The sequence below is a fragment of the Aquarana catesbeiana genome, linkage group LG09, assembly GCF_042186555.1.
Source record: "Aquarana catesbeiana isolate 2022-GZ linkage group LG09, ASM4218655v1, whole genome shotgun sequence".
Lineage (NCBI taxonomy): Eukaryota > Metazoa > Chordata > Amphibia > Anura > Ranidae > Aquarana > Aquarana catesbeiana.
In genome coordinates this window covers 71169227-71194574 of record NC_133332.1, presented here as the reverse complement: position 1 = coordinate 71194574, position 25348 = coordinate 71169227, and the positions used below count along the sequence as shown (strand labels likewise).

General features: G+C 43.5%; 1 protein-coding gene across 1 annotated transcript; it reads left to right on the top strand.

Moving 5' to 3' along the window:
- The first annotated feature begins 18921 nt into the window (after positions 1-18921).
- On the top strand, positions 18922-24284 carry LOC141107799 (mRNA decay activator protein ZFP36-like). Its single transcript, XM_073598779.1, has 2 exons — positions 18922-19079; positions 21671-24284. Exons 1-2 carry the CDS (start codon positions 18930-18932, stop codon positions 22574-22576), a joined length of 1056 nt encoding a protein of 351 aa, XP_073454880.1. The 5' UTR covers positions 18922-18929; the 3' UTR covers positions 22577-24284.
- Positions 24285-25348: the final 1064 nt, after the last annotated feature.

Sequence of the window (25348 nt, the reverse complement as noted above, 5' to 3'; positions counted from 1 at the left end):
GCAAGCGTTGCTGCGGGTGAGAGAGCCGGCGGGCGGCTCCGCGGCTGAGAGCACAGGCGGCTCCATTGGTGAGCAGCTGTGTGGCTCAGTGACAGTGTGTGAGCGGCTGCTGGCCAATCAGGGAGCCGGCGGGCAGGGAAGCAGAGAGGTAACATCATCTCTCACCGCCCAGCGCCCGCCCTGCATCCCTACAGTTCCGCCCTCACTGTACAGTGTGCAGGCAGCCATGGCAGCAGAGAGATTACATCATCTCTCTGCTGCCCCTGGGGCAGGATGTAGCGCTGACATGTCTGCTCAGGATGAGCACTTTGTGTGCTCTGCTATCTCTCTCCGGTCTCCCAGCGGCAGCAGCCAGCCCATTCCTCCCTGCCCAGCAATGATGTCAGTGCAGGCTGGGAGGGGCGGGGCCAACACTCAGCGCTCAGCCCGTGGTGGCTCGGGTAGGTGGTGCTTGTCGAAGGGGCGGGTGTGGCTTGCGTTCAGCGCTGTTCTGGGAGATGAGTTTATTCACTGTCACAGGACACAGGGGGCAGCGGCCAGCCATTCAGAGCATGATCTGGGCACAAGGGGGGCAGCGGACAGCCAATCAGAGCGTGATTTGGACACGGGGGTCACCAGTTGAATAAGCCTGACTCTGGGACACAGCCAGAGACAATTATAGCAGGCAAGTGACAATCTGTAATGTGTGGCATGGGACGTGGCAAGTGACAATCCGCAATGTGTGGCATGGGACGTGGCAAGTGACAATCTGCAATGTGTGGCATGGGACGTGGCAAATGACAATCCGCAACGTGTGGCATGGGACGTGGAAAGTGACAATCCGCATCTAGTGATAGGCGACGTGGCAAGTGACAATCCACAACGTGTGGCATGGGACGTGGCAAGTGACAATCTGCAACGTGTGGCATGGGACGTGGCAAGTGACAATCCGCAATGTGTGGCATGGGACGTGGCAAGTGACAATTCGCATCTAGTGACAGGCGACATGGCAAGTGACAATCCGCAACGTGTGGCAGGTGACAGTGGCAAGTGACACACTCGGGGGGTCCCACTGATTCTATGGGAAGTTGAACCATTTCATTTTTTATAACAATGTAATAATAGTAATAATGCGCTTCAATCATTCTGACACCTTAACAAACATGGTGCCGTGATGATTGAAACGCTAACACCAGCCATTTCCCCATTGAATTTACCCCAAAAAAATGTATTTTCTGGCAGTACCCCTCCCGAGACTAGGCTCTGGATCCGCCCCTGCCTTCTAGAACCCAGACACAGTGGTGCAGGAGAAGGAGATTGCTCAGAGTCATGTGAGAAGAAGCTGCATTCCCAGGCAGAAATCTGAGAAAAGCATGCTTAACCCCCCTTCAGATGCACGCAGTATATCATGTTAACATGCGTTGCATTAAGGAAGCAATTTATTTGGAATGGGTTGCCCATGCAGTTAAAGGACAATAAAAAAAATGTACATGGTGCTTTTTTTTGTGACACGGTTCTCCACAACGCACATGTAGCATAGCTCCCAACTTCCCTGATTTTGAGGGACTGTCCCTGATTTGGAGCAATGTCCCTCTGTCCCTCTTCCCCCCTGATTTGTCCCTCATTTTGGTCTGATCTATATAGTGTGTGTTTCCCAGTGCTAAACCTTTCGTCCAAATTATATATTGCTGCATTTGTAAATTTTATAAGCCAATAGAAAAGGAATGGTAGTGGTAAAAAAAAGTCCCTTGTGGATTCAATTAACCTTTTTTTTTTGGTTAATTCTCCTTTAAGGGGGTGTGGCAGGGGGTGTGTCCTATACCTACATACATTTGCTAGTAGGTGTCACTCATTCCCATCTCAAAATGTTGGGAGGTATGCATGTAGTGCTTCATGGTGTGCCGATGGACACACATGTAGTTGTCTGTTGGGGTGCCATTCTAAATGCACAAACTGCTATGCTTTGTATTATAGCGTCCAGTGCAGAAATGTATGGAAAAATGTGATTTGCAACAATGAATAGCACTTAAGGGGGCCATTAGAACTGCATAAAACTCGGTTTAAAAGAAAAATGGGCAATTTTGTCTTTAAATTTGAGACTATATGAAATGCTTCCAAGGCAAAAGTTCACCAATTTGCCTGGACTTGCTCTACAAAACCAAAACCTTCTCTGGTGACATTATATGCATATTTTATATGTGTACATTGTGCTCATCACATGCTTGCATTGTACCCATGCATGTTATTCATCAAATCTGCAAGTCAGATTCAGTTTCCTCAGACAGGCCTGGCTCATGCTTCGGAGACAGAAAACTGCACAGTTTCACTCTTCTGTTTGTATTGTAGAATAGGAAAGAGGTCAGCGAATGAGTCAGTGGTGGATTAGCAGGCAGCTAAGTATGATCACTCCTTCTACTTTCCTCATCCAGCCTCCCTCGGCCTCTTCTCCCTCCAGCTGCCGGGCAATGGATTGCTACAATTGTTACCTGTTCAGCCAGGTATACAGTCATCTATACACCAACCACATGATTGTATTGTCATGGTGACATAGGGAGCCTATTACAGGAATCCAGCTTGCAGTTCTGACTAATTCAGGTGTGATCTCAGTTCATTCTGGGAAGATTTCTACCGGTGAAACTAGACGACTGTATTAGATAACTAAAAAACACCTGTGTGATAAACTTCTGATGCAAGCACTGCTTTATTGATTCCTTAGCCACTTTGCATCTATGTGAACGCGTGTCTATGGTTACTGCATTGTTTTTCACATACACCATACATGTCAAAAGTATTGGGGCGCCTGCCTTTACACGCACATGAACTTTAATGGAATCCCAGTCTTAGTCCGTAGGGTTCAATATTGAGTTGGCCCACCCTTTGCAGCTATAACAGCTTCAGCTCTTCTGGGAAGGCTGTCCACAAGGTTTAGGAGTGTGTCTATGGGAATGTTTGACCATTCTTCCAGAAGCACATCTATGAGGTCAGGCAATGATGTTGAACAGGAAGGCCTGGCTTACAGTCTCTGCTCTAATTCATCCCAAAGGTTTTCTATCAGGTTGAGGTCAGGACTCTTGGTGCAGGCCAAGTTCCTCCACCCCAAACTCACTCATCCATGTCTTTATGGACCTTGCTTTGTGCACTGGTGTGGAGTCATGTTGGAGCAGGAAGGGGCCATCCCCAAACTGTTCCCACAAAGTTGGGAGCATGAAATTGTCCAAAATGTCTTGCTATGCTGATGCCTTAAGAGTTCTCTTCACTGAAACTAAGGGGACAAACCCAACCCCTGAAAAACAACCCCACACCATAATCCCCCCTACACCAAATAATTTGGACCAGTGCACAAAGCAAGGTCCATAAAGATTTGGACCAGTCTCAGTGTTGGAAGGAACCTACTCGAGTGAGGAGTAAGATAAGTATTTACTCCTAATCCTTCTGCCCCCAAATAAATGAGCAATTAACCCTTGCAGTGGGAGGGCCCCAACGCAAGGGTAGATTTTTTTTTTTTGTATTTGAGTTGGGTGTAAAGCAGCCAAATTCTGAGTTGAATCACTCTCCATTTAAATCATGCAAGTTTCTTTTGCTGTCTGTGCCCCCTCTAGATTCACCCTCCCATACCCTGAGTTGTGGTGCCCTTGTTTAGAAATAAAGGCTATATATTTGTGAGTTAAAGTGCACTGCCAGCCCATTCCAAATCAATGGGCTACCTTAACACATGATCACTGATTACATTAACAACATTTAGCATGAATGGGACCAAATACTGCCAGGAAAGACAAGTATTGTGCAGTGATTTATAGTGATTTAGCAGTCGGTAGGGGGAAACATGGTGCCCACTGACATATCTGGAAGTGTCAGATAGCAGCGGTGCACGTAACTGTCAAAGACAGTGAAGATTTCCCTCTCTGCGTACAGGAAAGTCTATTTTACACAATGCCAATGATTTAATTCCTGTACTTTGGCAACAAGGTTGCTTTAACTTACTAAAGCTAAAGAGAAATTATGATACATGATATTTACATCCCTTTTTTGTGCAAGCTTAAATTTCAGTATTAGTTCCTATGTATGGAAAAATGAGACAGTGAACTTGTAATTCTGTCACTTCCATCTATGAAAGGCCTCATGTACACTGTTGCTCCTAAACGTGAGTTTAGGGCGTTTTTTTTTTTTTTCCAAAGCCCCTGAACTCAACTCAACACTGAGAACTGAGCGATCAAACACCACTGATTGCTTGGCAGATCCCTGAGCAGAGAGCTGCTCGCTGTCAGTCACCGGCTCTCTGCTCTGCCCCCCCCCCACGCTCACTGAAGCGCAGGTCTGTGGAGGGGCGGGATCGGCCGGCTCGGGCTCTCATTGGCTCACTGACAGGCTGAGCCGGGTGCCGGTTCAGGCATGTTGGTGGATCCCGACTTCATTGTCGCAATCTTGTCCAAGTTTGGACCAGCTCTGTGACGTCAACTGACAACGGTCTTCAGCCCACTGTCTGCTCAAAACGGGTCACAGGAGTGCAGAATGAACTGCACTCCTGTGATCCACAAAAAAAAAGTACAGCCAAACGAGCTTTGGCTGTACTTCTCCTTTAAACATCCCTCTGCGTTTTTTGCCAAAAGCCTCATGTTGATGCTTTTTTTTTACAAAGCCCCTGTACACATTGGCTTTTATCAGAGTTTAGGAGCAGCAGGGTTTAAGGGCAGTTCAACATCCCTCTACTGAATGAAGAAGAATCGCATTTAGGAGAGGAACGTTTTGGCCTCATTTATACTAGCCACCCCTAAACGTAACTCTCCTGACAGCAGCAAAACGCTAAACTCGGCAAAGAAGCAGTACCGCGCTTTTGCGGCGATTTTTCAGCGTTTGCGCTTTTTGGCAAAACATTCCTCTCCTGAACGCGATTCTTCTGCATTCAATAGAGGGACGTTTTACTGCCCTTAAACTCTGCTGTTCCTAAATTCTGATAAAAGCCTATGTGTGCAGGGGCTTTGCAAAAAAAAGCGTCAGCATGAGGCTTTTGGCAAAAACCGCAAGGGGAATCGCAACAAAAACACGGTACTGCTTTTTTGCGGAGTTTAGTATTTTTCTGCTGCCAGGAGTTACATTTAGGGGTGGGCAGTGTACATGTTGCCTAAGTTTCAGACAGATGATCAACTATTTGTTTTGAAATATTATTCACTACTGTATCACCTTTCTTTTGATCATCTCCAAAATTCATATATTTGTTCAAATGTAATTACATTTTTTCCTTGGAGTGACCTGTAATTCATTGTGCAGCTGGTTCACATGAAGATTTATTTCCACAAAGCATGTCTTTATAAAGGTGAATTCTCTAGACTTGGAAAATGAGAACAGCGCAGTTCTTAGGTATGTGACGGAATATGGATTTTTACTTTTGCAATTGTAAAATTCCCAGATGTCTCTATTCTTGCAGAAAAAGTTCAGTATGTTCTGTATGATAGTCAGCTCTTAAATCATATTTCATTGATGGCAAAATGCAAGAGTGTGTTAGGTGGAGTTTGTGATCTGTATTTTTTAAATGCATATACAAAATGTATACATGGGCATAAACTACCTTAAAGTGATTGTAAATGACCACCTTGTAAAACAACCCATTCAGTTTAAAAAGGAAATGAAAGACACAACATTTTTGTATAGATAAAAAAAAAATATATAAATACCTTTTTTCCCTTTTTTATAAGTGATCACATTCCCTTTGTTTGTCCCTCAGCTGCATAAGAGCTGGGGGGGAGGAGAAGCAGCATCACACTGAGCTTCCCAGTGAATGGCTGTGCAGCGGAGGCGTGTCAGGACAAGTCTGATCGTTGAAGGAAAGTAGACTGAGTTTCCAGCATAGCTAGAGAACTGACCACAATGTGCTCTCCTGCTTAGTGTGGTCAGTTTTTAATAGGAAAGCAAGAGAACTAGCGGGAACACCAGGGATTTCACATAAAGGAAGCAATACAAAGAGAACAGGATAATTTTTCATACAAGTACATGGTACAGCAGGCATATATCAGGAATATGAAGTGTTGGGGGTAACAAACGTTTTGAAGTGTATGTAACCCAAATCATTAAAATCTCATATAAAATCTGCAGCTTTTATTAAAACAATACCTGTTGATTCTGCCATGAAAGTCCTTGTTTAGGTACTTCCTGTTACAGGGTGACAATACCCTTTCCCTGTCTCCCATTTGTGTGCCTACCTTGTTACACAGGCTTCCAATGGAGATATTCACAAATGTGTGGTCTGATGTAATAGGTTAGCAGAGCTTCCAATGCAGCGCACTACAACGCAGGGTACTATAATACTGTGCAATGTGGTACGTTGCAAAACATATATGAAAGTGGAACTTCCAACACACATTGGGCAGACATGGTCCACCATGACCACCATCAACAAACCCTCCCTAAGAGAAACCATTTAACTATCACTAGAGTGCATGCATGTGAACAGAAAGTGGTTGCATGGACCCTTAAAGAGATCAGCAGCACTGGGATGCAACAAAGAATGAAAAGAAAAGATAAGTATTGCAAACTTTCAGTTGTTTGTGATCCACATAGCAAACTTAATGCCATCTAGTTAGGGTTTACATCTACAAGTCTACACTCACACCTCTTCATTGTTTCCTGAATTGCAGTTGCATTTTATACATTCTATATTTTTAAAAGCAGCATCCAACAGTAATAGAGTGTACAAGAATCATATTGTTCAAAGTGTAAAGTCTACATTTAAAGAGTCAGATGATGTGCTGGAGTCACCTGAATTGGCTTTCCAGGCCATAATATTCTCTATGCAGATTATTGATACATGACTTAAATTGAAGTTGTGTATTAGGGTAAGATGTGTTCGTTAGTTTGACCAAGGTGAACAGCATGAGCTTTCAGAAAGCTTTTCAGCTTTCATTCTTATGCCCCTACACAGGAGCGGTTTTTCCGTCGGAAAAAACTTGGATGGTTTTTCCGATGGAATTCCGCTCAAGCTTGCCTTGCATACACACGGTCACACAAAAGTTCTCTGAACTTTCGACCGTCAAGAACGTGGTGACGTACAACACTACAACGAGCCGAGAAAATGAAGTTTAATGCTTCTGAGCATGCGTTGAATTGTTTCCGGAATTTGTACAGACGATCGCATTTTCGGATAGGAACTTTTGCTGACCGAAAAATAAAGAACATGCTCTCAATCTTTTGCTGGCTGGAATTCCGCCAACAAAAGACCGATGGAGCATACACATGGTCGCATTTTCTGACAAAAAGCTCTCATCTGAGTTTTGCTGGCAGAATTTCCGATCGTGTGTACGTGGCATAACAATGAATGGACCTGGCCAAGAGAGAAAACTAGTACAGTGGGGGGGGAGAATTTGATGTTTGGGTTAAGGATAGATGCCACCCTCACAAACAGAGTGAAAAAGGGACTGAAATTGAGTCAATAGGAGAATTGAATTAAAGGTTTGGAGAGAGGGTACATTACGGTGGTAGCCAGGGAACCCTGCTGTTGAACTGAAGGTGGAGGGAAGGTATTTGTGGGCGTGGGTGAGGATAGGGGAGGGTTAGGAGGACAGGGGATTATATGGAAAGTCAGCCTGAGGGTGAGCATTGTAAAAAAGGGACTCAGAGGTCATTATCAGCTAGATACCGAGAAGGGGACTGGGTCGGTAAGGTGGCATCTGTAATCATCTGTGAAGAAGAAGGTTATCCAATAGAGCTAGATGGTCCAGAATTTTGAGTTGGTCCTGTAATAAAGCTGGTAACGTCCTCCATTTGTTTAATATCATCAGTGTAGTGGAGCCATGCTATAATGTAGGTGGGAATGGGCTTTTTTCACAATGTGGGCATACAAGACTTGCTGCATTGATCATGTAGACCTGTACAGATTTTATGTTTGTTATATGGAGCAAAGCATTGAGGCAAGAAAGGAAAAAGCTGGTTCCTTTGGTATGGAGTGGTCAGGGCTGGAGAGGACCAGAGGATGTGAGGCACGCCCCCCCCCCCCCCCCAATGAGGAGCCACGCCTCCAAATGGGGTCTGGGAGGGAGCGGTAGATGGAGTGCAACAGGTTTGAGGCTCTTTTCCCATGGGTAACACTTTAATAGCCAGGATCCTGATACCTGTTACTAATATAAGATTTGTAGGAGATAGTTAACATTCTAAAACAGGCAGAGAGAGTGTTTAGCCAGCCCACTGGAAAGGCCAGGGCCGCCATCAGGGGGGCACAGGCAGTGTAAGGGGCCCCAGTGTCTCTAGGGGCCCGGCCGGCCAGGGCCCGCTTCCCCCTGTAGCAGAACATGAAATTCATCTTGTACCAGCTCCGCCGCTAATCTGCGTGCCACTGCAGAGAAGCATAAACAAGACAAGACTCCGCCACCTACTTTCACTTTCACCTCAGCAACCCCTCCCCCCCCCCCCCGCATTTTGTAAGTATTCTGCACACAGTAATGAAATTTAACAAGCTCGCTACCCAAGCACCAGCCAACGCCGTCTTTCAGACAACATCCCTAGCAGCAGGTGATCGTGGCCAGCCCTCGCTCCTCATCCATTCCCTGCTGAGGCGGAGCCTGCTGGCTGCTGCTGGGTTTGCTTGCAATGTGATTGGCTGGGACATGGACAGGGGGAGTGGCCAGCTCGTTGACGTTGCACGTGGACACAGCAATAACAGGTGCATGCAGATAGATCCGAGAGTGCAGCATAGAGGGTAATGTAAAGTGTGCTGCTGACTGTGCCCCCTGTACCCCCCTGTACCCCCTGTGCCCCCTGTGCTGCCTGTAGATTTTATTTGGACTTTATTTATCTCCTTGGATGGGACACCCTGAGGCTGACCAGCTGGTATAATTGAGTTGCATTGTGAAAATGGATGACTCTGGTACAGATGAGAGTTATATTTTGGAGAGCCTCTTCACTATGTAACTCTCATCCCCACCCAGAGTCATCCTCATCCATTTTCACAATGCAACTCAATCATCTTCATCCATACCCAGCAGCTACTCCATCCCTCCAGTCTCCACAACGCATCACCACCTACTCCCAAGCACCAGCCATCCCTCCAGTCTCCACAACACATTGCCACCCAGGCCCAGCACCACACATCCCTCCAGTCTCCACAACGCATCGCCACCCACTCCCAAGCACCAGTTATCCCTCCAGTCTCCACAACACATCGCCACCCAGGCCCAGCACCATCCATCCCTCCAGTCTCCACAACGCATCGCCACCCACACCCAGCACCATCTATCACTCCAGTCTCCACAATGCATCACCACTAATGCCCAGCACCATCCATCCCTACAGTCTGCACAACGCATCACCACCCACGGCCAGCACCATCCATTCCTTCAGTCTCCACAACGCATCGCCACCCATGCCCTGTACCATCCATCCCTTCAGTCTCCACAATGCATCGCCACCCACGCCGAGCACCATCCATCCCTCCAGACTCCACAATGCATCACCACTCACACCCAGCACCATCCATCCCTCTATTCTCCACAATGCATTGCCACCCACGCCAAGCACCATCCATCCCTCCAGTCTCCAAAGGTGTAAGAGTGTTAAAATAAAAGTGGGTGCACCAAAGGACTCGGTGGGATGGCCTGTTGGCGGATTCGGTGGGACGACCAGTGAGCGGGCCCTGGAGAATGTTGGGGGTCACAGGCCTAAAACTGTGTAAGGGGCCCCAAAATTTCTGATGGCTGCCCTGGGAAAGGCATTTGTGTTACAACTGAGTCATGCAGTACTCAAATAGGGGGGCTGAGTACTGGTTAATAGTACAGACTTACCCAAGTAGTGGGAGGTCAAGGTCATGGAACATCTGATTAGATGTCAACCTGATAGGAAAAAGGGGGGAAGAAGAGGGGGGGTGTAGTTGGTAAAGGCTTGTCTGCCAGTTGGGAGCTATGGTGGGGTGTTTGAAAAGTTCTGGCAATGGGAGCTCCAGGCGCCAGGGGGAGCATGTTCATTGTTGATGGGAAGGCACATTGTTCTGGGGAGATTCGCTTCTTGGTAGATCTGTGTCTACACCAGTCAAGAACTTGTGTGGACCACTATTTAATAAAGTGTCATGTCTGGGAGTGACATTCCACCATAGTTTTTTTAGCTTATGGAGGATGGCGTGTTTTGGGCCTGTTTTGAGCACCATAAAAATTTGTAGGCATTGATTGTATGAATTTAAAGAAGGATTGAAGGAGGTGAATTTTAATTGTCTAGAGTGGGTGGAGGATCTGAGGTAGTATATATTGTTTAATTATGTTATATATCACCATCCAGGAAAATCACTTTTTCTTCCATGTTGCTTTTTCATCTTTGTTCTTAGGAGGGGGGGGGGGGCCTATTTTTGTGAGAAATGTAGTGAGAGTTTGTGTGGCAACTTATTGCTTATATATTTAATAGGGAAAAAATGGCCAGACATTTGAAGGAAAAGTTGGTTTTAATCCTGTGTTGGGTATCATTGGCCAAAGTTGGACTGACCATTCAAAGTGGGAATTATAGAGGGTTCCTGATGAACCGGACAAAATTTGCTCCATGAGTAGTACTGTGACCACCCTCCCACCCAACCAAATTTGAGAAAGAACCTGTTGAGCTACAGAAGCGCCTGTGGGGGTAGCGCTACACTTTTACGATCTGCCTACAGCTTAGGTGCCCCAGGACTTTGCTCTCATTATATAATAGCTCGTTTAATCTTACTCCTCTTTGACACACTCAATAATCACCTAAGTGCTTTGGTCTGTGTTATCTGGGATGGTTTATAGCCTACAGGCCAAAGTCATTCCTTTAGACTAAGCAGCTCTGTGATGTGAGCTTTTCCCTTAAAACAAACGGATGTACTATTTAGCAGAATGCCCGTCCCTCTTATACACATACTGGGAGGGCCACTTCCATGTTTGGCTTGGCAGAGCACTACGCAGCACAGTTGTGTAACAGGCTTGTATGTCTCAATCCTTTGATTTCCAGGAAGCACACACCCTACATGCTAGAACTCCCTAGTACTTGTGGTCCTCTGTCTACTGGATCTGATTGCAGCGCCCTCAGTCCTTACTGAAAATAAGCACTTTCCCGGAAGATCGTACAGTGCTCTGCCTATATAAACAACTACGTATGTTTCCTTCTAGAAAGGTTGCTGTGCCTAAAAAATAATTCCACTAAGCTCTGCTTGTCGCTTACACGGCTATGCATAATTTTAGAAACTATACATCCCTTTGTGTAAAAAAACAAAAAATCTTTTTTTTTTCATACCTTAAAGTAGATGGAAACCTTAACTGAATGACATTTATTTTCCAAAAGCACTGTGTTTCTTAAACATTTGCCATTTTTTAAAATTAAATACCTATCGTCACCTTTTTTTGTCATTTGTTGTGTCTCAATGCTACTGATTGCCTGTAGCCACTTTCCGTCTACAGGCACTCTAGTGATATCTACATGGCATTGGTGAGTTCTCTGATGGTGACAGCAGTGGGTTATGTTTGCATAATGTATGTCATTTGTGGTTTCCACTGGAAGCTCATGTGACAAGGTGACAACACATAAGCACAATTGGAAGACAGGTGCAGAGTGTTGTCACCATAAACCTTGAAGCACCTGAACAAAAACCTTTACAGCAATGAAAGCTCCATTTTTATATATATCGATAATGACTTTTGAAAGTCATATGATCATGATAATGCTTACATTTTAGTGATTGGACTTACATATAGTTTACTTATCAGCAGACCAGTTTTCAGGGATCACTGCTGCCACAGAGAGATATAGTGAATAGACAAGGGTTCAGTCATTGAGAATGGCCATCAAGACTATGAAGGGGAACTTTGAGAAGGTTCTGAATGTGAATAGAGGGGGTGTGAGATGTGAGGCACTGTCAGATGGTGCTATCACACCTTATCACTGCAATGGGGGGTGGTATATCAATAGCACCGAAACCTGCAGCCAAAGATAGATGATCGTTTTATGTTCCAATTGCTGGTACTTTTGTGCTGGTGTGGTCCCTGTAGGGCATCTGGTTGGTGGATACGCAACTTCCACACACCAAGGTGTCAAAACGGCACCCCTGGGTTATGCCGACAAAATCCTCAGCGGAGATTGAACCGCCACACCTGGAAATTTGAGTCCAAAAAAATAGTTTATTCCAAATAATAATTGAGTGTGATATCCAACACATTTCGGGGACCTGACATCACCCACTTCATCAGGGCTAAAACTAACCATAAAAGGTGGGAAAAAAATAATAGATGGAAAAAAGAATATTCCTTGAGCAATCTTAAAGGGAACTATATGCACAGGGATATGTATAAATTTAATAATAAAGAAATAAATAAAAAAAAATAATAATAATATTATTATTATTATATTTATTCTTTTCTTCTTTTTTCTTTTTTTAATATTTTTCTTATTATTATTATTATTAATAATAATTAAAGGTTCAATAAAATAGATGTGTATAAATATATAAAAATACATGAAGAATTACAGCACAAATTATGTTTATGACCTAAACACATAAGACATGAATAGCTAATAAAATTATTTTTATTTTTAACATACATGAAATGTCTCTAAATATAAGCACCCCTTATAACTGTGGTTGGGGTGGAATTTTTTTCTTGGCCAATTGAGGCGCCCCCAGTTGCCCCAGCCATTCAGGTTGAGGTCTCTCTTTAATCGTTCCAGATGTCTTCACAGCATCTCAGCTAAAATGATAGTTGCACTTCATTACAACTGTCACTGAAGACAGCAGCAGTTGCTATGAACACAGACACTTTTTTCCCATATCTTCAGGTTATTAAACTTGTAAATTTCGCAATGCCCTGACTTCCCAAATACACGCAATATGATTTCAAAATTCACGTGGAAAGCAGAACAGCGTGTTGTGTCACTATGTTGGTAAACAGTTGTACACAAATAATACACAACAATGGTCCTTTTATTGGACACATTCATTTGTAAAAGCGTAAATAACCTAATTTGCAAAAACTTCCAGAAATTTAAACTAGTTTAAAGAACTCAGCTCTTTGTTTAAAACAAGAAACTACTGAAATCTCTCAGTGCTACTAATTACTACTCTTATGGCTTTGGCCAAGCATTTAAAGCAGAACTCCATCCAAAAATAACAACATAAAATTTTTAGCCCATTAAAAGATGAAATACAAACAGATTTTGTTGGAATATTCACTTTTATTTCAGAGCTCTCCCCTCAGTACTTCTTTTCCACTACAAGATGCTGTCAGGCTGTTGGCCAACAACATTCAATCCACCTCCTATGAACCGAGGTCATCCTGGACCCGCCCCCAGCCTGTGACTGGACAGTGAAATAAGAAGCAGCACAGTGATGAGTCCATCTCTCTGTCATTCTGCTTTCTTCTCTTATCAGCATTCTTCTTGTCTGTACATGAATTGATTGGTTCTTTTCTACTGATTCTTCCTCTAATACTACAGCTGTTCTGAACAAGGACTACAAGAGGCTTATGCCAGGTCAAATCGAGTACTTACACTGCTTGCATTTAAAAAATACATTACAGAGGAGCTCCAGTTTCCCCCCAAAAATTCAATGTCAGCAGCTACAAATATTGTAGCTGCTCACTTTTAATATAAGGACACTTACCTGTCCAGGGATCCCACGTTGTCCTTATCCGAGCCCATTCTTCAATGAGCTTAGGTTGCAGGCACCGGCATCTTGACTAAGGGTAATCGGCAGTAAAGCCTTGCGGCTTTACAGCTGGTTTCCCACTGCACATGCGCGAGCTGTGTTTTGTGAGAGGTCCCACAGTCTTCGGGGACCAGTGATGTGTCCCAGAGGGAGGAAGGAGGGGGGACAGACTTTCTGCTTGGATCACAGCTGCGATCTGACCGGAAGTAGAAGCGGGTACCTATCAAAACCAGGTACCCGCTCCCCCCAAAAAGTGCCAAATGTGGCAGAGGAGGGGGAGCTGCATTAATTAGTGAATTATATCTGTATTGTGCCTTCCACCCACATGAAGAGGCTGGGATCTCATGCTTAGGGGCTAAATGCCCAGTGGGCATGAGGCCTTAAAATGACCCTGTCAAGTTTAAAACATTCTAGATAAAAGGTATCTGCAAAGAAGAGCTTTAGACTTACCACTGCTTGCAGCTTTCGACTTCTGTATCCCTCTTTTCCAGTGCTGCAGCCTCTGTAATGCTCTTCTGCGTTCTACGCTTCCGGGAGAGTCAGATGCCTGTGTTACCCATCCTGCACCATATTCCATCCTGCTGAACATGCCTTTAGTTAAAATCGTTTACAGTAAGACACCATGAAAAGGAACTGATTTTCGAAATCATTGGGTGCCAGAATGTGTAGAGATGTTTAAAAGGATGGCCAAGATGATAAGGCTGGTCACAGAGGACTGATTCCACCCTAGAGATAATTTAAGCCCTTCTCAACCTTTTCATCCCAGGGGAACCCTTTTAACCCTTTCAAATTATTTCCAGGTCTCAGGAACTTATGCTAAAACCAATTCATTGGCGGTCAGTTGCGAAAATGCCCTATACATTGGAAGTCGGGTGCAAGCATGCTGTGTTAGTCCAAATGTCACCCTAAAGCCCTGTACACATGGGCCCAATATTGGCCAAAATCAGCCGGTACAATAGATACCGACCTTCATTCGGCCCGTGTGTACAGGTCTCACGACTGGCTTCTGTCAAACGAGCATGCAGGAAAACCAGCAGCTGATCAGCATCCGATCAGCGCTCTCAGCCAATGGCTGCCATGTGTTATGACGGCGGGGCAGTCCCCCTGTCAGAACACAATAGCACAGCGGAGAGATCGCTGTACTAACATTGAATAGTTAGTACAGAGACCTCCTAGTGAGCTGCTCAGTTTTTTCCTTTCCATGGGCACCAGGCTTTACAGACAGCTAAAAAGATCTCCGGTGTAATTCCGCTGGCTCTGCCAAATGGTGTTGGTGCTGGAACTATGCAGGCACCATAAAATGGGAGGTTATTCACCCACTTCTTAAGAAACCCCCAACAACCTCTGGAGGCACCCCGATTGAGAATGGCTATGTTATTCTGCCCTGACCTAGAACATAGGACTGACTTCACTCCAGACGTCTTTCCATTACCCTGCTTTAGAACATAAGGCTGACTCCACTCCAGGAGTCATTACATTACCCAGATCCAAAACAATGGACTGATTCCTCTCTAAAGGTCACTCTGTTACCCTGAGGTGAGCTGAGCAGAAGTTCGGTTTTAAAGTAGATATAAACCTCAGCTAAAAGATTATTCGTTTCCTGAATCACTATGTAATCAAAAACCAAAACTAAAATACATTTTTTTTGTTCTTTATTGCATCTAAGTCCTGCTGATCTCCTGTAGGCTCTTCGTTGCCCCGTCTCGTCTACATGCACTCCAGCAATGGCCGCATTGCTTTTTTCAGCAGGTTTCCTAATGGTAACCAAAGTGGACCGTGCATGTGTGCCTATCAGAAGCCTGAGAAGCCTGAGTGACAGGGTGACAAAGCAGAAGGAAAGTTAGGAGACAGAAAAAGAGTGTTGTCAGCCTTTATCAGGATGTAAACAAGGACCTGCTTAGTAGGATCACTTGAGACTTTGGTAATTGAGCTTACTTAAAGAGACACTATGATTTGCCTATTCAGGAGAGCCCAGCCCCAGCAAGGTGTACTAATCAATCCATGCTCCTTTGCCCCCTACCCTGTTTATCAAACCCCTAACTTTGTGGCACTAATGGAGTATGGTATGAAGATTCATCTGATCTCCCACATGCTCGGGCCAGAGTGGACAATTGTTAGGCCCAAACCCTGTCATGTTGGGAAGAGGATAACAGTGATGCCACCCACCTGGGCAAGCTCAGACACACTCCAACACCAGAGCTAACTGAGGGTGGACTCATGCAGCAGGGCGGTGAGTAAGGGGGGTATTGAGCTATTGAGAGACAATCTTATTTTGTCTAAGGCCACTTTCACACTGAGGTGCTTTACAGGCATTTTAGTGCTAAAAATAGTGCCTGCAAAGCGCCTGTAAAGAGCCTCTCCTGTCACTTCCGGTGTGAAAGCCCGAGTGCTTTCACACTGGAGCGGTGAGCTTGCGGGATGTTAAAAAGAGTCCTGCTAGCAGCATCTTTGTGGCGGTTTAGGAGCCGTGAATACACCGCTCCCAAAACGCCACTACCATTGAAATGAATGGGCAGCGTTGCCGAAGCGCCTGCAAAGCGATTCGGCAGCGGTGCGTTGCGGGCGCTTTTAACCCTTTTCCGGCTGCAAGCGGGGGTTAAAAGAGCCCCGCTAGAGGCCCGAAAAGCATTGCTAAATCGACGGTAAAGCGCCTCTAAAACTAGCTGTGCTTTACCGTTAACAAGGCAGCCGCTTCAGTGTGAAAGTGGCCTAAAGTCTTGTATACATTATCAGTTTTTTTTTGTCAGTTCCGGTCAGAGCTTCTGTACTAACAACCCATTGTTAGTACAGCAATCTCCCTCGCTAAGCTATTGTGTTCGCCCCCCCCCCACCAGAACACTCCAGTCAGCTCTCTCATTGGCTGAGAGCACTGGTTTTCCAGCATGCACGCCTGACAGAAGCTGGCCAAACGTCTGGCTTCTGTCGAATCGGCTGCCATACAAACAGGCCAAATGTCAGCTCGTCTTTATCAAACCGGTCGATGTCGCCCGACATTCGGCCCATGTGTACTAGGCTATAGGCTATATTTGACATTGTACAGATAAAATGACTTGTGTTCATCCTAATTTATCAGGTAAATGCTTATACAATTTACAAAGTTTCCAACCACAAGTTGAGTTAATGTTTAATGTGTAACTAACGTTATCTCCATGTTAATATTTAAAAGGATAGCCAAATTACCTTTTTAAAATTTATGAATGCAAAATGCACCACACTTCATCCCATAGCCATTGAATACTCCTATAATTCTCTAGCGGTTGTTTTTAGCAGAACATTTTTTAAACTGCTTTTTAATGCAGACAATTTGATAAAGGGGTACTGTTGACTGCACTATGAACCACATCTAATCAGTCTTCCTATCTCACAGCCATGTTCTATCCTACCATGGAGTTTTGCACTTTTGTGACTGTAAACATGTATAGCAAGTATGTGGTCACCATAGAGATTAATTAGATGTGGTTCACAGTGCAGACAGTGAATGTAATTTCCTGATAAGCACGCACAAAGTCACATGGATGACTTTGGTGTGAATAAACACAACCTTTCTTTACACATTTTTACTATTCTATTTGTTTTCTTTTCTTTTTTTTGTCCTTGTTTTTTATTTTTGCGTTCATCTCTTTCTCTTTCTCCAATGCTATAAAGGTTTAGGATCAATTTTATTTTATTTTACTTATTTATAAAATTATGTTTATATCAGTTTTTTTCCTAATATTCATAACAATACTGTATCTGCTTTACAGACTAACCTTAAATGCAAGGTATTCTATTGGGACATTATTATGTACATTGGATGTTTCCCCTTCTGTTCTGGTTTGTATGTTTTTGATACCAAATAAAGGAATTATACAAAAAAAGGGAACACAGGGTGAACCATGATACAAAATTTACAGTATATATTGGGTTTTCTAAGGACAGAGCAAACCTGAAGCTATTTAATTTCATCAAAACAGGCAGGCAAGGAGAGCAAGGAAGAGGGAGGAGTCACTGCTCTGACTCATTCAAGTGAATAAATTCAGCTTGAGCTTTTGAACTCTGTATGAGATAGCCGATAGGGATAGCCTGGAATTCATGTGGAAAAGAAGCAGTAAACAAATTAAAAATTCATGCAACTGATTGTAAGCATTGTTGGTCCTTTTTGTGTGCTAGCAGTCAATAACGAGTGTCTTGTGCTCATTATGGTTTTCTAGCACACAGCTTTAGCTACTTGTACTATCCCCTTAGCTTACTGCAGTAGGGTTGTAGCTGGGCCTTGTACACCCACCAGACCCTGGTCTCCTGTCTAGGTTGCCTCTCTGATAATGCAGCTCTATGCCATCATAAGGAGTGCATCCCAAGTAGACCAAGTGCCCATTAAAATCCTATAAGTATGGATAGATATCCACTTGGATAAATTAAGTTTTTGTAAAACGCTGGGTACACATGGTATATGGAAGAACTCTGTGTCAAGAAGCTTAGGTTCTTTTTCCAACCAGTAGCAATTCTTTAAGTGGCATCAATTTTGACTTGAGATTTCAGCCCCACTCTCCCCCTTTTTCTATTCTGTCTCTCCTTCTCTGCACTCTTTCTCTTCAAACTTCTCTTTTTGTGTGCTCCTCTCTTATTTCCCATTTTCTCTGTCCTCTTATCCACATCTTTTCTCTCTCCTCAATTTTCTTCCCTTTCTTCTGCTCTCTTTGTTTCCCTCTCCTCTCTCATCCTCTTTCTGCTCTCCTTTGTTCTCCTTACCATTTCCTCTTCTCTGTTCTAGTCCTCTATTTCTGCTCATTTTTCTTTTCCCTCATCTCTTCCCTTTTTTCTCTCCCTTCCTCTTCTTACTCCATTCTCCTCACCTTTCTCCTATCCTCTTTACCCCTTTCCTCCTCTCTCCTAATTTCTTTTCTCCACTCCATCCTTCAGCTTCTTCTCTCTCATCCTCCTTGCCCTTTCCTTTCACCTACTCTTTTCTCTCTCCCCCCTCTACTCTTGTCCCTCTCTTCCTCCTCTCCTTCTCGTTCTACTCCTGTCCACTATCCTCTGCCACCTCCTCTTCACTCCTTAGTTTTCTCTCTCTCCTGTCTCTTTTTTTTTTTTTAACCCCTTTCCACCTTTTTCTGTCCCTCCTCTCTTCAGTTTCTCTCTTGTTCTCCTGTTCTCTGTTTTTTTTTTCTATTTTCCTCTCGATTTCTCCTTTCCTCTCCATCAGTTTTTTTTCCTCCTCCCCTTTCTTACACTTGGCTGGAGACTGACTTGTTTGCCTAGCTTGACAGAGATTAGCTAACACTACCCCTCCCTCCCCTGCCTTTCTGTGGACTTCACCCTGAAGGGAATGACCTCATAGATGACAGCAATGAGGGAGGAGGGGCTTGGGGGATATATAAGCCTACGGAGACAGCTCAGGAGAACAGCACTAACTGCTCAAGAAATTACTGGGCGGAGAAGCAGGCACTTTTTTCTGATCAATATGTCCACGATCCTTGATATTCGCACTATTTATCAGGTAAGACAGGCTTGGGTGATTCATGATGGGCAGAATTTTTGTTTTTGTTTTTGTTTTTTTACAAACACAGGGCACAAAAAAGTCTTTTGTTGTAGGCCTAGAAATGTGTATGTTCAAACTTCAGGAAACTTAAAAAGATACTTTCGGAGACTTTTAACAGAACTTTACTGCTTTGTGGTAGAGCTGTTAATGCCGGCCTGATTACTGACAAAGGAGATCAGGCAGGGTGGGACCTTTATACCGGATATGAGATGAAAAGATAACTTTGTGCATTTGGAAGACTGTTAGGAATCAGGAGGTCAAGAGGACATAAAGGTGACCCTGAACATGGCAGTGATAGGGGGGGGAGTTTAGGCAGGTTTGAATTTATGATGTGGCGATGGGTGTCAACTTAGCAGACAGAAACAAGTACATCTGGGAAAGGAGATAAGCAATTACGGCAGGGTTGGACATAAATAATTTTATCAGGCATGGGTTTTAGGTAAGTCCTATTTATTTATTTTTTTATCAGACAATTGTCCTTATGCATGAAACTGCTTAAAAATAGAATGTGTGTTGTCTAGACCCAGAGCACTCAATCATATTCAAATAGTCAGATTCCAGCTGTCATTTTCCACTGCAGGGGTAAATCTAATGCTTAGCAGAAGGACAACAGACGAGCTACAACTTGAGACATAGCTCCATGTTTTTCTTTAACTCCTTAAACGCTTTTGAGATGTACCAGAGCTGCCGATCGGCTCTTCACTGTACACGCCACTCCTTTAGTGCAGGAGAGTTTTACAATTGTGTTATAAATAGAAAGGGGCTAGGGATATTTTGTGTGCCATTGTCATAGCTGTGCGCTGGAATTAAAGGCTTACAGTCTGTTACCAGGCAACTGTTTGTATTTGCAGCCAGGTGACATTAAAGCTCAGATCTGTATTGACCAACCAAACCAAAACAACATAGCACCAATGGCATGTTGTTGCTCCCCCGCCAGGACTGTGTACATCAGTTTTTGTTCTTGTTCCATCTGTCACTCACATCTTCCACTGTGCTGTCAATCATGTTGTAAACCTACATATAACTTAATCTTTGTAACCCGCTACACCTTCCTGCCCCCCTCCACCACTCTGTTCCTACACGTCACTCAGTTCTTGTCATCTGCACACTTTACCTTCTAAAGGCTATCTACCTTTAATCCATAACTATGGGTCTTCAAAAGTTTTTGTAATCACTGTTACTAAAGCTGGACAGGCGCATAATAATTTGATTGTACAATCTCTATACAGGCTCCTTTTAGATTTATCAAAATACAAACAGCCATAGGGGTCTACCTAATCCCTCTCCAAGGCTTTTGAGCTGCATAGTTGTTGGTAGATCTTTCATAGATTGTACAAATAGATTGTAATGTATGTGGTCAGCTTTTAGGTATACTTGGCCAACAAGTTTCTCTGGAGGAATGTCAGGAGCAAGAGATGATCTGCCACAGCTTTTTTTCTTGACTGCATCTTCCACACAACAAGATTGCTCTGTTTCTTTGCTAAAGAGAAAAACAGTTGCAATATTTTACAAGCCATTGCAAAAAATTTTTTGTAGGGATCACAAGGCCTTTCAATGCTAGCAACTGCTTGTTATCTCTTGGGAGTTGCCCTTCATGGTGAAGAATGTCGCAAGAGAGGCCTGAACCGGTCACATAACTTGCAAATGTTTGCTCTCCTATAACTGGCTGGCTTTACGCAACTTATGTAGTCTTTGAGTCTCTTGTTTTTTTGCTTCAAGCTTTAACCTAGGCTTCAGATTTTTAAATAACCCTCTACTGTACTCATTTCCAGCTCTCCTTTCTTTCTGTCCAGGGTTGTGTGTGCTATATATTAATTGTAAACCTGATATAAGAAAGCTAGATTAAAGAAAATGTGCGTTACCTATATAGCAAGCAAATCCCATGCTCTTTTTTTTTTTTTTCCAAGGAGATACAAGCCAACACTTAAATACGTCAACAAAACTTACACTGTGGAATGACCAAAGCTCTGCCTTAATTTGAAAGATTAATCCTAATTGGTTCTTATGAGCATCTGATCCACTTTTGTCCTTGTCTGTTTTGTCAAAGCTAGAGCATTTTCCAATAGCAACCAAGTTTTTTTTTTTTTTTCTTTTCAAAATGATAACATTTTTGGGGTTATTGCCCTACTCTTGATCCAGTATGTCAGAGAGAGAGAGAAAATTCAGAGGGCACTTTTTTGGCTTAGTAAAAAGTATGAAAGGCCTCTGATCTTGTGGCTTCCTGTTTTTGAGTTCCCACCCAAATTGTGGCTCTTCGATATCTTAAGTGCTTTCATATCATCAACCCAAACATAACCATTTCCGCATTAGCACAGATGCGTCCTTTATATTTGCACACAGCCATCTGTTCTTCCTCTAGAGGAAGTTGCTGGTTCTTCTATATGTGACCTTTGACTCCGAAACATGGTGTAACAAAGACATTTCACAAACATTCTAAGTAACAATGCATATAGAGTTGTTAAGTTCCTATTTTAAAAGAATGTTGGATAACGTCTTTTGCTGACATGTTTAGGCCTTGTTCTAAATCTGGTGTCTTGTTTGACCTACAGAACCTACGAAATTTAAGCCTCTCAGAAGACTTTGAAACTGCCAATGACCACAGCTTCTCCAGTCCTCAGAGGAGACACTCTTGTGCCCCTGAACTGTATGATGAAACTCGCTGGGCTTCTCGCGGCGACCCTTGGAATTTTGAACCACCTCGTGCTCCCTTCAGAGCAGATCGGTCAGTTAGCCTTACGGAAGGACCCCGGAATGCACTACCTCCTCCTCCGGGGTTCCCACCACTGAAGGCACCCCTGCCTGCTCTTCCTGCTCCTTCACCTCGTTACAAGACAGAGTTATGTCGCACCTTTTCTGAAACGGGGACCTGCAAATACGGCTCCAAATGCCAGTTTGCCCATGGGCAGCAGGAACTGAGAGAGCCCAACCGTCACCCAAAGTACAAGACAGAGTATTGCCACAAGTTCTACTTGTACGGAGAGTGTCCATATGGGTCTCGCTGCAACTTCATCCACCACCCAGCCGAGCACGGAACTCCCCACCAGCAAGTTCTGCGCCAGAGCCTCAGCTATACTGGTGTACCAGTGCGAAGAGGGTCACCTCCACTACCAGGCTTCCCAGATCCTGCTTCATTCTCCAGAGCTGCTTCAGTATCTCCACCACCTTCAACAGACATGCTTTTCTCTCCTGCTCCTCTTGAGACCAGAAGCCATGTTTCCACCCTCAAAGGAATGGACTCATGCTCTCGCTGTTGCTCATGTCGGTGCTCAAGAGCTGGAACCCTTCCTCAAGATCCCTTCGCAAACCCTATACTCTTCCGTACACCTTCCTCCAATTCTCTTACCGAGAATGAGTGCTATAGCAGTGGGTCAGAGTCTCCCGTCTTTGAGGTGTCAAGTCAAGTGACTTCCACCAAGAGATTGCCAATCTTCCACAGGCTGTCCGTCTCTGACTGAGCATGAAAAGTAGGGGAAAAAAGCTTCCGATCAATCTTTGTTATTTCAGCCTGGTGATCAGACCAGCACATCAGTTGAGTCTTTAATAAGAAACAAGGCATTCTGTGAAGTTCCTCCACCTCCTAAGAAGAGAACAATCTCAAGACTCTTTTCCAAGTGCCTTAATGCAGATACTCAGGACTAAGTGGTCTCAGTTGAAGGCTACATAGTAGCTCAAAGACCATAACTTTTTGCACAAATTACCCCTCCTCCCCTCATCCAAACGAATATCTGTTGTTAGACTATTCAGATATGGGCACCTGCAAGGTTCCATAGCTAACAGGTCCATTATATTGTGTAAGGGCTTCCCTCTACTGTGTTATTGTACAAGAGGCCCCGAATCATGTAGCAAAGCAAGGTATTTAGCATGTTTACTGCCCCTCGTCTCAAGCCCCTTGTTTGGGCTGGACCTAAACTTGTGAGCATGGGACCAGCGTGGACCAGTATCTTGGTTGTGAAAAACCCAAATTTATACCCCTGTGAACTCCTGCAATAATTTTTAAATATTCATGTTTTTGTAGGTCCTGCAATGCATTGCAGTGTTATAATACAGCACCACAATATCATTCTGTAGGCTACAGATACACTACTACTTGGGTTATATACACTACACTGTGTATAATGTGGATTCATACACTTATTGGCTTGTTTGCCAAAGTGGCGCTGGGCCCTGTAGCAGTCAGGTAGGTTTATTGTTAAATAAATCCCTGACCTCCAAGTTGCCTGATATACAAAAACAAAATGGGACAGCTACAGTTCCTTCTCGCACCAGCAATTTTTTGAAATCACAATCTTCTGAAACAAAGTTGCATATTTATTAACTGTGTATTGGCCAGTTGTTATATATGATTTTTTATTAAGGATATAGAGATTTTTATAAATATTTATAAGTATACGTTACTTTTTGTTGACCTTGCATGTCGCTGGAAGACATCAAGCTATGTCTGATTCATTGTGTTAAATGGTTTTGGCATGATACACAGTTAATAAGCAAGGTTATGTATTGTTTCAGAACTTTGCCATAGAAATGTGTTGTAAAGTGGACCAATCAGCTACAAGTAAATTTACTGTCATTTGCAACTATGTCTTTGATGCACAAAGTGCACCAATTTATAGCAACAATGCAATAATGCATATCAACCAAATTACAATACCAATTTAGGGTACTGTACTTTGCTTTAATACGTTGCAGATGCCTGATTGGCTGCTTCATTCAGTAAATATATATATATATATATATATATATATATATATATATATATATATATAATTTTTTTATCTTTTTTTTTTTATCAATTTCTGTATTATGACACCTTGCAATGCATTAAGTACTTCCCTACAACGTGCCTTCTTACCTCAATGAGTGACTGCATCACGCAGCCTGGCAGTCAAGGAGTTAAAATCAAGTGGATTATGCAAAAAATGTCATAATGAAAAAAAAAAATTAAGAATCTGGTAGTAATTAATACCTTGATTGTTGTAATCCAAAGCGTTTACTGCTAACACATATACGTATCTATTTATGTCCTATTTATTTACCAAACAAATTTTATATATGTAATATTTATCTTTTTTGTATTATTTGGAAAATAATATATATTTGTCAGAAATGTTTGTAATCACTTACGTGAAATAAATGAACCTGTAATAAAATTAAGAATTATAATAACTGTCTCTTGTTTCTTTCCTGGGATGGGGTAAAACCAAAGACAATGGGCCTTATGTATGAAAAGGACTGGCAGAAGAATGCAATGTGCACGCCTAAGCAATCCATAATGAGGCCTTGTGGGAGGTGGGGCAGCACAGGGCAGAGAACTGATTTGAAGCCAACTTCAGATTTGCATACAAGTTCTCCAAGTTTAGCTTGAGTTGGGTTTTAAATAGACTCAAAATGTTCACATTACCCAACAGTGATGTTTATATCTTTAGAAAAGTACTTCTGAAAAGTCTATTGTTCATTGACAACCTTAAAACAGAATTAAACCCAAAACCAAAAATGTATCATATTGCAGCTTACCAATCACTAGATGTGGTGGTGCATTCATTTTCTTTTTTAGGCTTTTCCCCCCTCTGTTTTCACCTGGTGATCCAGATAGTAACACACCTACTGTATTAGAGTGCAACCCCCCCCCCCCCACTTCGGATGAAGGAGCTACTGAGACCCCTTTGGACAGCAGCATTGTCAGTTTGGGGAGTGTTAGATTTTGTAGCAGATTTAGATACAACAACTAATTAAAGCTAACAATTTTTAAGCAGTAAGTGTCCTTTCGCATGGGGCAGACCCCGGGTGTAACCCGCTTGCTCAGCAGGGAATCTGTCTGCTGATCCCTGCTGAGCAGGCAGATGACAGATCTGTGTCCACTCCACTTATGCAGCCCGCTCTCCTCTGTGGGAGGTCGGATGTAAACAGACTGCTTGTCCATTTACACCCAACCGCCATCTGATCCAGTCAGACTGAAATCCCCATCCGTCTGTTTTTTGCAGATAAGCGGGTGTACGAGGAAACATGTCTGTTTACACCTGCCACTCCATAGAGGACAATGGAGGTTCCGATCGTGTCCACCTGAAAAATGGACAGGCGAACCCGATCAGAACGTTCGTGTGAAAGGGACCTAACAGCAACTGTTTTGTTCCTTTTGGGATAAAGTTTTACATAAACGAAAAAAAAGCTGACTATTGTACCCACCCCTGTCAGTGTTACATAGTTTGTCCCAACCGTGTAACTACCACATC

What these genes read in the sequence shown, in the direction of transcription:
- LOC141107799 (XM_073598779.1), top strand. Translation starts at nt 18,930, where the DNA reads ATGAGGGAGGAGGGGCTTGGGGGATATATAAGCCTACGGAGACAGCTC. An exon ending in ATATTCGCACTATTTATCAG is followed by an intron (nt 19,080 to 21,670) that starts GTAAGACAGGCT and finishes TTTGACCTACAG; the next exon opens with AACCTACGAAATTTAAGCCT.